The sequence below is a fragment of the Myiozetetes cayanensis genome, unplaced genomic scaffold (genome assembly GCF_022539395.1).
Source record: "Myiozetetes cayanensis isolate MyiCay16 unplaced genomic scaffold, myiCay2020 scf14, whole genome shotgun sequence".
Lineage (NCBI taxonomy): Eukaryota > Metazoa > Chordata > Aves > Passeriformes > Tyrannidae > Myiozetetes > Myiozetetes cayanensis.
Window position 1 is genome coordinate 11,890,877 of NW_026087048.1, and position 15,829 is coordinate 11,906,705.

Below are 15,829 nucleotides of genomic sequence, written 5' to 3' on the forward strand. Positions count from 1 at the left end.
TTTAGCTGTCACGTGTTTTATTACAACCAGTATATTATTAATAAAGTCATTATTTTATAATTTTACACTTTATGACATCTGTTTCTGAACACTGGAATAAGAATCATGCCCATTTTCTGCACATCTTAAACACATCCCAGACAGCTTTCTCTGTACTGGAAGTGATGTCCTTTATACTCTTCATGTCTCCTTTATGAGTTTCTTGCTGTGCAAGCCAAGTGCTTGCAAGTAATAAAATCCTTTGTTTGATTATTGGCAGTAGTCTAATTCCTCTCTTTACAAAGTTTCGGATGACTTGGGGGTAACAGAGCTCCTATTCTTCCTCTTGATGATGGCTGTGATGGTCCCATCAGGTAATGCCTTGATTACATTCCATGCTTCAAAACGAGTGAGTCCTTGCATGGCCGTTGTGTGCACTTGTAACAGCTCATCGCCAGGCTGAACAGGGCTGCTCTGTTCCAGTGCAGTCCCTGGGGAAAGAAAATGAATTCCCTTTAATTCTTTATATGGAGGAGACTTCAATGGATCTTTGACTTATTAGTGAAATAGCTGGACCACCAGCATGTTTGGTATAAAACACCTGGTCCCAGCAGGCAATGAATTACTGGCACCGAAAAAGATAATGCTGCATTTGCAAAAAAATACCATTGCCATAGCTGTAAATCAGCAATCATGAAATCCACAAGTCTGCATCAGCTGGGAACATGTCGTGTATCCATTTAAGTATGTTTACCTTTAAATATCCTGTTGATGATGATGGGTTTATCTCCCTGAACGGACCCCTTCCCTCCTTCCAGACTGAATCCCAAACCAGCAGGTGTTTTTTCTAGAGTTACAGTGCAGATTGTATCTCCAGTTGCTGGAAACAAATGGAGAGTTACCAGGTGGGCAGTACATACTCTAAAAAGCTAAAACATCGGTTACAGAAAATGAACTTCTGGTTTGTTTGCGAAGGTATCGTAAACTGTGAAATGAAAGAGAAAGCGAAAACTTTTAATTTCTCTTTTTGTCATTTTAAGGTCCTCTGGGAAGCTGAGGAAAGAAAGTTGTGTTTGAATTCATGTCAGAATGGAAATATAAGACATTTACTGGAAGCATAAAAATCTGTTCCATGAAAAAAATTTAAGGTAAACATTTGACTTGCTATTAGTTATGAAATTGCTATCAACTAAAAAGCTGCTAAGGCTTATTTGCAGATGGAAATAAAGCTACAGATCTCCAGATCATGCTTTAGGGAAAAAAAATAGAAAAATATCTTCAATGTGAAATATTCTGCAAAACTCTGACTTTGCTGTGTTTCAGATGTAGCCACCTGCTACATCGAACAATAGCGTGTTGTTTGTTCAAAATGAAATTCTCTTCCACAGAGAACAAGTCTTGTAATAATATTAGAATAAAGAATCACTGTTCACTGAGTTGTCATTATATCTTCAATTAGATGTGTTGCTACAATAACCACCTTTGTATTATGTCTACAGAGGTTCATATAGAGAATCATACTAGGTTTTTAGGGAGCTCTTATATTTTAGAAATCCATTAATTCTTTCTCTTTTCAAGGGAGTTATTTGAGATGTCTGTTTCAGGAATTTTTTATTAACTGTGCTGTATTTAATCGAGGTTTTTAGATTCATGCAACCAGTGCTGCTTTATGAACACCTGGATTTCAGATGATGAGAAAACACTTATGTGGGGGCTACAAGGCAATGCCAATAAACCTACCAGACTCTTGAGAGGCATCACTTGCTACTGAAGATGTACTAGAGTTGATTGAAGCACTGAGATTTGTTTCTCCATCTTTAGGCTTTCTAGTGACAACAACAGCTTGTCTGGGTTGGCGGGCTTGTCGCATGATTGCTGAGGCATCGTTGTGAGTCACACCTTTGAGAGACTTTCCATTAATAGATAGTACTTCATCTCCTTTCTGAATAGTTCCTTCCTGAGATGCCAGTCCATTGGGAAACACTTTGTGAACCTATTGAACAGCCCAGACACCACACATGCACACATGGGAAGAGGAGGGGGGAAAAATGGTCAAATCACTAAATCATTCAGTTAATACTTCTTACCATGTGAATTTTTCATTCTTTGCCAGGAATAAGTTGTTTGTATCATGTTTCAGGACTGAGGACTGAATAAATTTGTACAGAGAAGTTGTCCTGTGAACATCCCTCCTCAAGCAGCCAGGCAAGCAGTTTGGCCCCGGTACCAGATGGCCAAAGCTGTGCAGCCCGTGGTGTGTACCTTGTGTATATTACTTCCTGACCCTCTTTCTGCTCTGCTCATGGGAGGAGGAAGGCATGGAGCTTATCTCTACCTTCCAGATCCCTCACGTATTTATACAACCATCTCATTCCTCCAGTCCACCCTCCTTGGTCTTCTGTAAGCACAAGATGTTGGTTATTCCGTGCTGAGGGCTGTGTGTTTTGCCTTGGCTTTCAGAGCTGTTGGGGACTGGGTGCCCAAGGAAGCAGGACACTGCTGCCAGTCACCTGGATAGGCAGATCTGTGCAGAAGGATTCTGTTTTCACCTACTGAGACCATGATTCTTCCAACCCTATCAGTATAGCTGCCTACTTTGATTATGCCAAAAACCAAACACTGGAGCAGAAAACCAGCAAGGTTTATGTTTTTAGACAGAGTAGTTGTTTTGGGAGTGTTTTTTAAGAATTATGTTACTTACTGTTACTATTTTGTTTTCTAAATCAATGCCCCCTGCCAGGCTGAATCCAAGCCCAGTATCTTCTTCTTTATGCAAAATTGTAACATGAATATCATCAAATTCCTAGGCAGAGAAAGGAATAAAGTCAAAAACTTTCTGAAATACATGTCACAATGATTGGAAAATCAGCATGTTTTCTTTTTCTCTATTGTGCATTTTGTAATGATACTTAGTGGCATAAGCATAACATTAAAGTTGCAAAGATTAACCAGATGCATTCACTCCACAGCTTTCTGAAAATCATGCACAAAAAGAAGAAAAGCAGGTTTACCTTTAAAGTTGCTTCATCTAATGCTTTGACTTCCTCTATAAGCTTTGCTAACTCCTCAGGGGAAAGCAGAGAGATGACTGACTGCCCTGACACACCGGATGCTTGAGGTGAGCTGTGTTCCTGTCTCTCTTCCTCCTTCTCATTGTCTGCCAAGCTCACAGTGTACTCTCTCAACTCAGAGAGGCTGTCCCATTGTGGCAAGAATGAAAAAAAGAGAAACATTGAGTTATGAGACAACATACCCACAAAATCGAAAAAACAGTTTGTGGCAGTAATCTTTTGATTGTATTAGCCTGTAATTGGGGTGGTAATTTCTATAAGTATTATAAATACAGACAAATGTAAATTAATCATGAGCGTAACTCAGTAGAATCTATCATATAAAAGTAATCTCTTGGTCCCAGGGAAAAATAGACTTAAATCTCCTTTATCATGGAGATACACTGGCCATTATTATTATTATTATATTATTATTACAAGAAATATTGCTCCTTAAATAGGGGAATGTTTGAAATATACATGTGCATATATAGTATGAATTAAAAACAAGTGTAACAGTCATATGAGTCATTTAACCTTTATGGTTTAAAAAGTTCCTAACTTAGTCTGAGCTTTACTATTGTGTGCTACTACCTTAGAACTTTAATCTGTTAGCAGATCAGCACAGATGTTCACCAATGCTGTTCTGTAAATCTGAGTTTTAAAGATGGTATCTTACTTTAGTGAAAACCCAGTGTCCAGGTGATTGTTGTCACTTGCAGCTGAGACAGAGGTCCCATCCTCCTCCAGAGAGGACTGAGACACTGTGTCTGCAGTTTCCCATGCACTGTTTCCAGGAGAGGCTGGAGACTGAGGAAGGCAAAGCAATGATTTCATTAAAGCAGATGACACCTGGTTACTGATGGAATAGATTTTGCTACACTTCTCGTCATGTGGCTTCATCATCTCACAAGCCTGGCTGGCAGTAAGTGGGAAGCTCCGTGACCTTAGACTGTGTGCTTTTGCTACTGACACAAGATGGGAGTTTGCAGTGGCTCCTGTTGTTAAGAGACTTGATAAAATTTCAGTGCTGGCATTGCTGCTTTTCTCTGAGCTGGTTGGAATATCCTGCCTGCGAGAGGAAGATCGATCCAGGCTCTTTGTGCCCATGGACACAGGTGGCTGTTGTTGGCTGATGTCACAACGTTGGAGGAAAGGTTGGTTTGAATGGGCTGGAGCCACCTCTGGCTCTGCTGCAGTGGGAGAGGGATCTTTCTGGGCTGATGGTTTCAGGCTTGAACCTTCGGTGTGTTTTTTCAGGTGACTGCGGAGCACTCAAGGATTCAAATGAGCTTATTCTTTGTTTTATTGATGATCCTCCAGGAGACATTCGTGATAAACTGGATTGCTTTTTGCTGGAAACACTGTCAGGGATGGGAGGGCTTTGATCTCCTTGTGGTTTTAGATCTGAATTTGCTTTCCTCAATCCTTTCAGACTCTGTCGAAACCAGGTGGGCTTAGGTGCAACAGGAGGACCCTTTTTCACACTGTCGTTTTCATCTGATTTTAGCCCTTTTGAACCGACTAACTCTGATTCTGATTTCTTCAGAACAGTCTCTGAGCTGCTTCGATTTTGATTCTCTTTCTTTTTGTCAACACCAGGTTGTAAATCTAAGTGGACGCTGTTTTCACTCATGGTAGGATTAAATAAGCTTTTTATACAGTCAGAAATTTTAACCCAAGGGTCTTCTGTTGTTGTTGTTGTATCAAGACTATAATCTACCCGTGCTTGTCTTTTAAGTACAGGCCTTTGTATTGATGAAAGTGGAGTCCCTGTATTAAAGAAACATTGATTATAAACAAACCTCCCTCTACTTCTCCACCCCTTATCTCTGCATCATTATTGATTCAATAAATCTGAATTTCATTCAAGCCTCTGATTTTTTTTTTAAGTTTCTAATAAGTTTAAACTTTTAAAAATTGATAACTCTTGATCTACAGGTTCTGAATCCAGACACTGGAATTAACTGAAAAACAAGGCTCTTGCACACTTATATACAAGATCCCTTTTTAAAGGGTTTGCAAATTCTAAATGTAACCTGAAATTCTGGGGTGCTGAAGTCATGATGCAGGCTGTAGCAGTTAAAATAGAAGCTTAAAATTGTGATGTTGTTTGCAGCCTAGTGACAAAGGTGATGTTACAATAAATTCTTTTTTAAAATGTTTTCTCTTTTCTAGCTTTGTGAGTATATCCTGCTCTGAAAGGACTCTCCAAAGAATATCTTTGATTAATATTTATATCTTTGATTAATATTTTTGCTTCCTTAAATTTGTGCCGGCATTTCTAGTTGATTTTTTCTGAAAAGTAAAAACTTGATTCTAATGTAGGAAAATTTTTTACATCACAGACTAACTAAGCATTTTAATGCTAGATATGGTAAAGCTGAATGACAGCAAACCTTTGTGCAGTTGCACAGGTGCTCTTATCTGCTTCAGTGTAATTTTTTTAAGGCATCATTTTTACTATTTTTTAATGATCTGAACAAGAAGTTGCAGAATTACATAACTATTTATGTTGTAAGAAACCTCTTGAGATTGTCTTGCTCCCTTAACACTAAGTTTCCTTGATTCTAACTAGCTCAACAGAAAGCTAACTTATCAGTGGTTTGTACCATTGCAACACTAAAGCCTTGAAGCTAGGCATAAAAATGTCCTTTAGAAATTATAAAATTAACTTTTACTATAAAATATTCAATTACTAAGCAGTTTCATCTGAAGAAATATACCAATATTGTACCTGTCCATTTACATTTTGTACAGTGAATCATCACTCATCTTTTTTTGATCTAGTTTCTTTTTTTCCAAGATTGAAATAATTTTTCTACAATAATTTAGTGATTTGAAATTTCATCTGTTCACCTCAAAATTTACAGATACATTTAAAAAGAAAGGTGAATTCAGCTCAATATCCATTTTGGCCTTAAAACCAAACACCAGGTTTAGCTGAAAAAAAAGTTAATGGAATTCAACATACCTAAGTTTTCTTTTCTTTCTTGATCTCTGCCCCCTGGAGCAGCAGTTGTGTGTTCTGTATCATGTGCTGTAGGAGAAGTGGTAAAGACACTGTGTGTTACATCAGTTCGGTGTCCCTCTAGCATTGGTTCTCCAACTTCCTGCTGAACAAACAGGAAAAAGAATTCTGTCAGAACGTAATTATGCAAACCACACTATATATGTATCTGAAAAAAAAATCTGAAAAAAATACACGAATCTGAAAAATAAAAAGAAAAAGAAGAAACCACGTACAAAAGTGTGGTATGCAGGCCTCAAACTGACTGATACAAAATGCTTGGGGAATAAAGGTTAACAAAAAAATATTTAAAAACCAGTAATGAAACCTTTTTTTTAATGACCTGAAATTCTGACAAGAAACCCTCTGTCTTGAGCACATACAGATATACAGACTGTCTTAGTAGAGGAAGTTGTCTTACTGAACAGTGCTTGACTTTCTTGATCTTAAGATGTAGGTTTTTCCCCTTATCATTTAGAGTGACTAAGTACTAAAGAATAAGAAGTTGCAGTCAGTGGTAAGTTCAACAAGTGTTTATTTCTCTTAATTTTACTTCTCAAAAGTGATTTTCTAGTAGCTGTTGATGAATATGTTTCTACTGCTCTTCTGAGGGGATGTTAAAAGAGTGACCTTACATAAGGTGCTTAACTGAAAATTTCTCAGATATTAACATTATATGTGGACTTCAATCTGATCCATAACATTTTTATGCTGCAGTTTGGGAACTGTTTAAGGGGTTTTTGGTGGGGTTTTTTCTTTTTTTTCTTTCTTTGCATTGCATTGAGAACTGTTCCTTTCTACTGCTACACTACTAAACCTGGGGAAAAGCAGTTTCAATTTTAAATGAACCACAACTTAGTTTCAGTATGCAGATCTCAGTCCTTCACACTCATGCAAATGTGCAGCTCTGTCTTTCTGTTCTTTTAGATGAGAGGGAACTGAAATTTAGTAACATTCAAATACACACTGATTCCAAATACTGTAGCTCATCAGCAAATACGTAGGTGCATCACAATTTGAGTTCATTTAACACCTCCTGTTCTCAAGAAATGGATCTGAGCCCTGCTGTACATAGCATTAGTGCTTTCTTCCAGTAAAAATCCACTACTGAAATGAAGAAATTGTTTCATGACTTTTCTACTTCATAAGTGATTTGACTCTGTGTCGCAGATTGTTAGGATCAGCCATACCAGGCTGGTGTCAGAGGCTGCGTAAACTCCAGTCCCAGACTGGAACTCATCACTGTCCCAGTCGCACTGGAACCAGAGAGTGCTTGAGCCACCAGTGGCACATGCTCACAAGGCATGACAGGCATTCAGGTGCATTCTTGTTGCTGCTCTCACTGGGATTTTAAGTCAGATTCCTTGATATGGAAGAAAATTTTCTTCAGACACTGCTCTGCCTTCTGACCTTAGTTTGAACACTGTGTTTTGCACTCAGCTAGCCTCACTAAGATACACGCCTTGTTTTCAAAACAGAATAGCCTCATCCTCTTTCCCCAATTCACACATATGTATAAACTTTTTCTTTCTTCTCTGCCCTTCTTCCTGATGTCATACAAAGTCACTTTGCCTTCCTCCTCCCGCTGCCTCACAAATATGTAGACATAAGAAAGATTTTGTAAATTTTGCTTTACCTGAACACTTGCAGAAGGTGATGCAGCCACTTCTGACACAAGCTTTTCTTTTCTGTCTGCGTTACACTGGTCATCACATGTGCAGTCCTGCTTAAAGTATTTCCTTGGTGGAGGTTTGGGCTTTGACGATTTAGGTTTTCTAACGAGGATCTCTGATGATTTCTTAGCGTTTTGCAAAGGTCGACCTCCTTCACCACAGGTAGGAGGGGAATTTCTCTCTGAATTATGAGCAGAGAATGAGCACAGCAGGCCAGGTTGTCTGGTAATTGGTACGTCGACGCTATGTACTCTTGCTTTCAGGTCAGTCAGTTGGTACAGAGCACCATTAGCACACGAGGACCGGGGGTTGTAGCTGCTGTCACTGCTGGAGCGGGTCATCAGCCTCTGGGCCCTGCGGTTGCAATAAGCAGCATTCCTTTCGATGTGTTTTTCACACGGGTGTCTTCCATGCCAGCTCATTTCCAGTCTTTTAACGCCTGTATCGGGGACATGTTCAAAATGCCTGTTCAGAACATGCAAAGTGATCTCTTCTAAGATCTAGCTGATTAAATTTGCAGCTAAACACCATTGTCAGTGGATGCAAAGGTGTGATTGATGCATTGAAGGTTGGTAGGGTAAAGAGTCAACAGCTACATTCCTGGACACCAAAATAACATTTTCCATATATATATATATATACACACACATATATGTATGTATGTCAGCAGTGTAGTTATACTGATGATGATTCGGTGACTTCTGGTCCTTTAGAAGACATGAGGACACTAAAAGCAGTATGTTACTGTAGGAGGATGTCATACCTGAACTGGGCAAATAGCTCCAACCATGACTGCATATGCCTTTCCTCACAATTAGGGAATTAACAAGCTGTTTGTTCCTAGCACATCACCTGCATTGGGTAGTTTGTTGCTGTCATAGTCCTGTCACCTACAGACAGTTGTTTGAAAAGCTCTAAGCAGAGGTTGTTAATTAGGAAGGATGAGCAAATGTGAGAGGAAGTTTGCACAAAAAATTTTATTGATAATCAGGCAGATGTGGTCTGTTCTCTTCACTCTGGTAACATGTTGTAGGAGACTTGTTAGGAAGGTTGTCCTGTGATGTTTCTTCATCTTTCTGCTCTAGGTTACTTGATTGTTACCAAAAATTCTAATACAGCATATACCTCATCCTCAGCATCTTTTAAGTCAATATTACCAAGTCTCAGTGAATGCACTTATTCTCTTACCTTCAGTGCTCCATTGATGTCTCTCTTTTCCAAATCTGTTGCTTTCCACAGCTTGTGCTACAGCTTCCTTTAGCTGTTGCTCAGACACCTAGGAAATATCATGCTATTATACTCTCAGGAGATTGCTGTGAAGTATATCTATGGATGTGCTGTACAAAGTGGCTGTTTAGGTAAAATGAGATCTTCCAAAGATAAATGTTCCTTCGCATATTTCACCAGAAGTTGAGTTCTGGATTTACTAGTATAAGATGACTTAACGCAACATAATTTATGCAACAATTTAAACTTGATATTCCTTTGTACAGTATTTGGTGTTAGGAAGCATTTTTATAAAAATCTTGCAAGAATAAAATATTTTACTTCAATATTAATTTAATTATAAATATTGACTGGGCAAGACCTTAATTTTAATTATTGAAAGACAAGTGTGAAAACATTTCTTTTGGGGAAGGTATGTTCCCTCTTTCAAATGATTTACTTATCGTTGGGAATTCTTTCTTGCATAAGAACTATATTTTGGTTTATTCAATACTAATTGAATGTTAGTTCTGTAATTTCCTTATTCACTGCACAGAAACTCATGTAAGACTGTCTCCAAAGATCTTCAAATCTTACATGATTCTATTTAAAATAGTGCATATCTCAGGTTTGTTTGTCTGCAGCAATGATTATACAGAGATCAACACCTTTGTTGTCAACATTTTTCCACCCAGTTTAGATTAGCACTTGCTCCCTCCCTCACTCTTAGTTCTCAATATGTGCTATACTGAAAGTCAGAAAGAATACAGAGTGCTACCTGTGGTTCAGGGTGTCTGCTAATGATAATTTGTACTGCACCAGGATCACAATGGCTTAGCACAGCATAAACTTCATTGAGAGTTGTGTTTTGTACTGAAGTTTCGTTAATTTCAATAATTTCATCTCCACACCTACAGAGATATTAAAGAAAAAGCAGAGGATGTAAACAAAACAGATTCTCTCCTGACCTTGTCTCACCCATGTGAAAGTATGCAAAAAGAAAATCCATATGGTTGACCTCTATTTTGATCACAGATTAAATCTGTCTTTCTGTTCCCGTTACAGGAAATGGAGTGGGAATGAGTTGGATGTCAAGGGCGTTCGATCTGTCTCATTGCAAGCAGTATTTGAGTTTTCTTCATGCTCAGCTATGCACACCTTGTGCCTGTGATCTTTTCTGTTGCTGCTTCCTCCTACACCTTCTTTTCAAGTTAACACTTCACTTTTCATGTCTTTATGTTATGCCAGTGCTACTGAAGGTCAGAAAGGATGTTACGTTTCTGTTACACATGAATAACTTGTCAACAGAAAAGTTCTAATGACAAGCTATTGTAATCATGCTGGCTGCTAGACTGAATCTTTCTAGATGAAATCCAAATTAGGCCCACATGGAAACTGTGCCTGCCCTTGTCTACTCTACAGCAAATATCCCCATACATTGAGAGACTGACTGAAGGCACTGATTGGTATCACACAAGTATTCAAATATTTTAAGGCCACATCTCTTTCAGCTGAAGTCTCAGGCATGTATGAGAGGAGGGTCACAAAACACCTCAAATTAAATTAAAAAGCCTTCGCTGAAACTGCAGTGTTCTGTTCAATTCTCAATATGTTCAACACGAATAACTGGTTATAAGTTTTTGAAAGTGAATTTCTACATTCCCACAAAAGCTCATTTCAGAAAATCTGCGTTGCTGTCAGGCAGGCAGGGATAGAATTTAAGGAGCTTGTATCAGAAAAACCTCAAAAAAGCCAGAATATGCCATTTGTTTGGATTTTTCCAAATGCTTTCTCATTTGGAAATATCCTCCAGTAGCAATGCTATATGCTTGCCTAAGACCTTCAAAGCTAGCCCAGGCTGGGCAAGAGACAGTGTAATTTCACTGGGTTGCTGTATTTCTGAATGTCTCACATCTCCTGAATACACATGCTCAAACCCTGAGGATAGCACATGTTTAAAACATGTTTTAAACTCAAAATTCACAGAAAGCAATATGCCTTTCTGCCCAAAGAGGTCAAAAATAAACCCATACCCCAGAGCAATGAAAAACTTGTGGCATAAGACAGTCTTTCTCATCCTACCTGAGTCTCCCATCCATATGTGCCACTGAGCCTGGTGAGAGGGTGTGAATAAAAATCCCAGAAATACACTGGAAGTAAGGGATGCTACATAACCCAATTCCAAGGCCAACACCTGGTTCTGAAAAAAAATAATAACAATTACAAAAAAAAGGTAAGAAATAGTCAAAACAAACCATTGGAGAGACCTTTTCAAAAACTGTCTTTTTTCCTGCATGAACCACAACCAAAGTCTTGCATTGAATATTGCACATTCAATATTGACTGCTGCTTCCACTCCTTTTCTTCTCTTCCTTTCTATTTTTTTTATTGTGTGGTTGCTTTGAGGACTTTTGTCCCCCTCATGATTAAAGTGAGTGCACACCAATATTGCTTGTGAGGGTCCAAGACCTGCTTGTTGACAAAAGCTTTATTTTTTCATGTGCAGGATATGAATGTGACTCTGCTTGAGTGAAAAAAAAAAAAAAAGAAGAAAAATTGGCTCTTGAAGACAGATGGTGTTCAAAATCCTGCTGCTGATAGATAGTTGTTAGCACTGACAGGCACCAAGTGTATTAAAAAAGCTTAGTTCAGGAAAAGAATCAGGTTAGTGAGGAAAGGCTCACTGTTCAGAGAGCAAATGAACAGTGGTTCATCAGTCAGTGCTTTGTTGCCAGTGGTCAGTTAATTTCAACGCTTACCTTTGTTTAGGGTAACTTCCATGATGACCCTGTCATTGGGCTTTGTAGGATTTAATGAGAATGATGCACTTTCTGAACTGAAAGAGCTGTTTTCTTTGGTTATGCATGTGCTGGAGCTCAGTGACTGACACAAGAGGGGTGATTGACAGCTGGAAGCAGAATGAGGTGTGCTGAAGCTTGTCCTGACTGTGAGTGTTAGAAGACCCTTTTTGGCCTGCTAGAAAGAACAGAGAAGGAATTAATGGGTTGAGTTCATATGTATGTTGTGTGTAAAGTGAGAGATTGTTCTGGAAGAAGAGTATGTAACCTTGAATTTCTGTAAAGCATCATAATGTGTTAACCCATGCATGGATTCTCCATTCAGTTCCAGGATTTCATCACCTGTTTTGAAAGAGAAAAAATAATGTTACTATTACGGTATTGTGCAATAAGATACGTGATACCTACATATACTCAAAAGTAGCCTTGTAAATGCAATAATGGAAGCAGGTGTAGAAGTCACTTATTGCTCATTTCAGCTTCACTTCAATCTGTCTTTAGGTACCATTTTTTGAGAAGCAGGCAAAGTGAGAGAAGAGGGCTTTCCCACCTTCTTGTAGCCTTCCATCAGCAGCAGCAGCTCCCCCAGGAAAGATGGTTTTGACATAGATGCCTATTGGTCCATAAATGCTGTCCTTCCCTCCAACAATACTGAAGCCCAAACCCTGATTTATGGAAGAAAAAAATAGTGTGTGAGTGCCCATGTTCAGTTATCATAGCAGTTCATCTGCAGTTTCTTCTGCATTACCTATGTAGGCAGTACTGTCAACGGAGTAATACAATCCATGAAAAAATAGCCAACCACATTCCAATAGTACGAACAAATGGGAATTTCCGCAAAATATCCTCATGATTTGCATTTTGTTTGTTGCAATCAATTCATTCGCTATTATAAGTATGTAGAAAGGTCTGATTTGTGCCTGGTAGTTCTTCTTTTCCTCCTCAACAGAACTGTGTTTATAGCTCAACTTGGACTTGAAAGAAGCTCTGAAGTTGCTGTGCTGGGTGCAACTTATGGATGGACACAGAGTCTATAATTTCAATCCTACCTCCAACTGCCAGAAAGGGTAGCAGTGAGTTTCAGTGTTGGTGTTGCTGGCTTGATGTGGATGTGTTGTTAGAACCTGAAGGCTCTGCCTCAGCAAAGAGATACTTCAGAAGGTTAAGAAGCAAGTGAGTGGTAACTAATCGCTCCTGGCAAAGCCTGAATATGAATTGGCAAACCAGAAGCAACAACATTAATACCTGAATTCACTTCCCTGCTTTTTGCAGATTACGTTTGTGAAATGAAGTAAAACTCTATGGTAAATCAACAGAACAAGTCTTACCTTCCCTTGTCCTTTCATCAATACAATGTTTGAAATTACTGAAGCCTGTGAGCCACAGGATGTGTGCACTAGCTGTGCTGTACTTAGGGATCTAGATGATCTCGAAATTGCCTGTGAATATTAAAAAAAAAAAGGACTCACAAAAAATTTTTAATGCAGAACCAGAAATTTTTGGACATACATTACAACAACTTATTTCAATTTTTCCTCTTTATAACTGATAGTACTAAAGATTTTTTTTTCAATCTCTGTTTTTTTCAATTTCTGTTTGTGGGGGGTAGTGATACCCAAAACCAGGATGCTACCAAAGAGCCTTTGCCAACAGGCAGCACATGCCACGCAGAGCCTTTGAGGAGTAGGGAACCCAGTGAATCCCTGAGGGTCTGTCTGTGTGCATGGGTGTTGTTTAATTTGTCTTTGTGCTCCAGTTTGCCCTTCTTCACTCATGTTAAAGCCCTGGGTGAGTCTGTGGCAGTGGAACGGTGAGGGACTGGCCAGGAAAAGAGAGGGGGAGCAGCAGTGAGTCCCCCAGCCATGCTTCAGGCACAGCACGAGGTGACAGCTGAATGTGAGGATCTTCACCTCCATCTCTTCCTCCAGGCTTGAGCCTGGGAACCATTGGCCATAAATACCCTCATCCTCTTTGCCCTGCCCAGCCTTTGCTCTCCCAGACAGTGGTGAGTTGTTGTTGGTCTCTAGCCTACATTAATGAGGTGTTTAAATCTGTCTGATTCAGTGTGGGCAGAAATTGGGATGCCTCACACAGCCAGTGCAGCACGGGCAGCAACTTCCAGCCATCAGGTGAGTCCATCCCTCCTTGTGGTGATGGGTGGGCCAGCAGGGTTGACTGGGGAGGCTGGTGGCAGTGGGGTCCAAAGTGGGATGGTGTGAATCTCACAGGGGGATTTACACACACCATAAAACCTGTTGGGACAACACGGGGGAGAAGCTGCTGGAGAAACAGAGGTCTACTGGCATGAGCCTTTCACGTTCTCCTGCCTCTCACAGAGGAGGTGTTGGGGGTAGGAAGCAGAGGAGAGTGACCATCGTCCCTGACAGGGCCTGGAGAGAAATTGGGTTCTGGCAGGAAAGCAGCTGCCACAGTCATCCAGAGAGTCTTACTGGAGGCCCACAGTCATCCAGAGAGTCTTACTAGAGGCAGTTTTGTCTGGTTTTCAGGTGATTTCCTGCAGCACTTACCGGGGCTCTCCCTGCAGAGCAGTCCAGCTGCTGGGAAAGAGACTTGCGGCTGGTGTGGAGAGTGTGGGGCTGTCGCTCCCTGAGGGGCACAGCTCTCTGGGGCGCCGTGCTCTCCACCTCCCCGACCCAGAACGGGCTCACACCTGACACAGAGAGGCTGTGTTATTGCTCAAGCGTTGGACACTTCTGCACAGTCATTTTATCAGGTAAATGTTGCTTAGAAATGTTTTTCCTCTTGTAAAATTCTTTGAGAAGGGATCAGTCTTTTCAATCCTCTCTGTGGGGGTAGCCATTAATGATAAACACAGTAAAAAGCAAACATTCCCAACCAAACAACTGTTGGCCCACTTAGAATACACCTTTAAAATGCCCCCGTGAAATGTAAAGCTTATGCACCAAACCTGACTGTAGGATGTTGAGAATACACAAGCTGAAGCTTTTGTGCATCACCAATTCTTAGCTAAGGATCCTGAAATAAATTTGAACAACAGTTGCCATTTCTTTTAACACCCCAGTACCATTGCAGGAGAAGGTGCTGCGCTGTGCACTCCCTGAGCATTAACAAGAGAGCAGATGACTTCTCTGCCACTTACTGGCTGAGTTACTGCGAGTCCGCTGACATGCAGCTTTACTGTGCAGAAAACCATTCTGTATTTCCAAAGGCCTTTCCTTACCCCTTGGTGTTTCCTAAAACAAAAACAAACAAGCAAAACAAACAAAAAATCAATAACCAGATAGACGAGAAAAAAAAAAAAAAAGCTTTTACTATGCAAGAAATTTTCAAACTGATCTAATCTTAAAAATAAATTTAATCTTAATTTGGCTGGCACAAATTTCAGCCTGAATCAAAACATACGAAGCAAAATTAATTATTTAAAATAGATAGGATGATAAAGGAGAATGCAGCTCAAAATGTTGTTACAAATATTGGTATAACAAAATAATACGATAGAAATAGATTCTGGTCTTTAATCAAAATGGACAGAAAATTAATTGGACACCCTTAGTTGGTTCAGACAGACTAATAGTTTGATGTGTGGGTAAATTGTAGCAAATGCTTGTCTAATTCCTGGAGTTAATTGGGTGCTTTTGGGTACTCAAGCACCTTAGAGGGGTGTTATATTCAAGGAGAAAATTCTTGGACCCCGCTGTACAGTGGTGGCTAGGTGCCCAACTTCTGATTTCAGAGGGTTGTTTTTTAGTCAAAATACAATTCATTTGTTTAAAAACACCTGAGGACTAAGATTTTTGTGTTTTAAAAAAACCCCAGTATCTTCTACTTGGAAAATCCTGTTGCTTTTGTAAATACAGCCGCTAATTCTTGCACTTAAAAACTTGTAGCTAAACATTCAGGTTTCTAAAGGCAGGTTTTTAGAATGGTTTGAAAATAAATAAATTATCACATCTGAATAACAGTTGATGTTAGGAGTAATTTCTGTATGTGTATAGTTCCTGCAAGTCCTCCTTTTGTTGTGACAAATGCCATTGACCCTGAGGGAATCACAGTTGAAGGAAGAACATTACAGACAGAATATGGAAAGTGAATTAAATACAGTAAACCTCCAAGTATAAAAGGGCTTTGCTC

The 15,829-nt window shown here is 39.6% G+C and overlaps 1 protein-coding gene across 1 annotated transcript in view; it reads right to left on the minus strand.

Annotated features, from left to right (window-relative positions):
* The window catches only part of IL16 (interleukin 16), a 25,714-nt gene continuing 9,885 nt past the window's right edge, over window positions 1-15,829 (minus strand). The window contains 18 exon segments of the mRNA XM_050309919.1: window positions 1-470; window positions 734-859; window positions 1,720-1,972; window positions 2,681-2,782; window positions 2,991-3,174; window positions 3,709-4,265; window positions 4,267-4,802; window positions 6,004-6,145; window positions 7,676-8,151; window positions 8,901-8,988; window positions 9,697-9,829; window positions 11,001-11,118; window positions 11,678-11,891; window positions 11,985-12,058; window positions 12,267-12,381; window positions 13,045-13,155; window positions 14,245-14,387; window positions 14,838-14,931. Coding sequence (XP_050165876.1) covers window positions 277-470; window positions 734-859; window positions 1,720-1,972; window positions 2,681-2,782; window positions 2,991-3,174; window positions 3,709-4,265; window positions 4,267-4,802; window positions 6,004-6,145; window positions 7,676-8,151; window positions 8,901-8,988; window positions 9,697-9,829; window positions 11,001-11,118; window positions 11,678-11,891; window positions 11,985-12,058; window positions 12,267-12,381; window positions 13,045-13,155; window positions 14,245-14,387; window positions 14,838-14,931 — 3,660 coding nt within the window. The 3' untranslated portion in view covers window positions 1-276.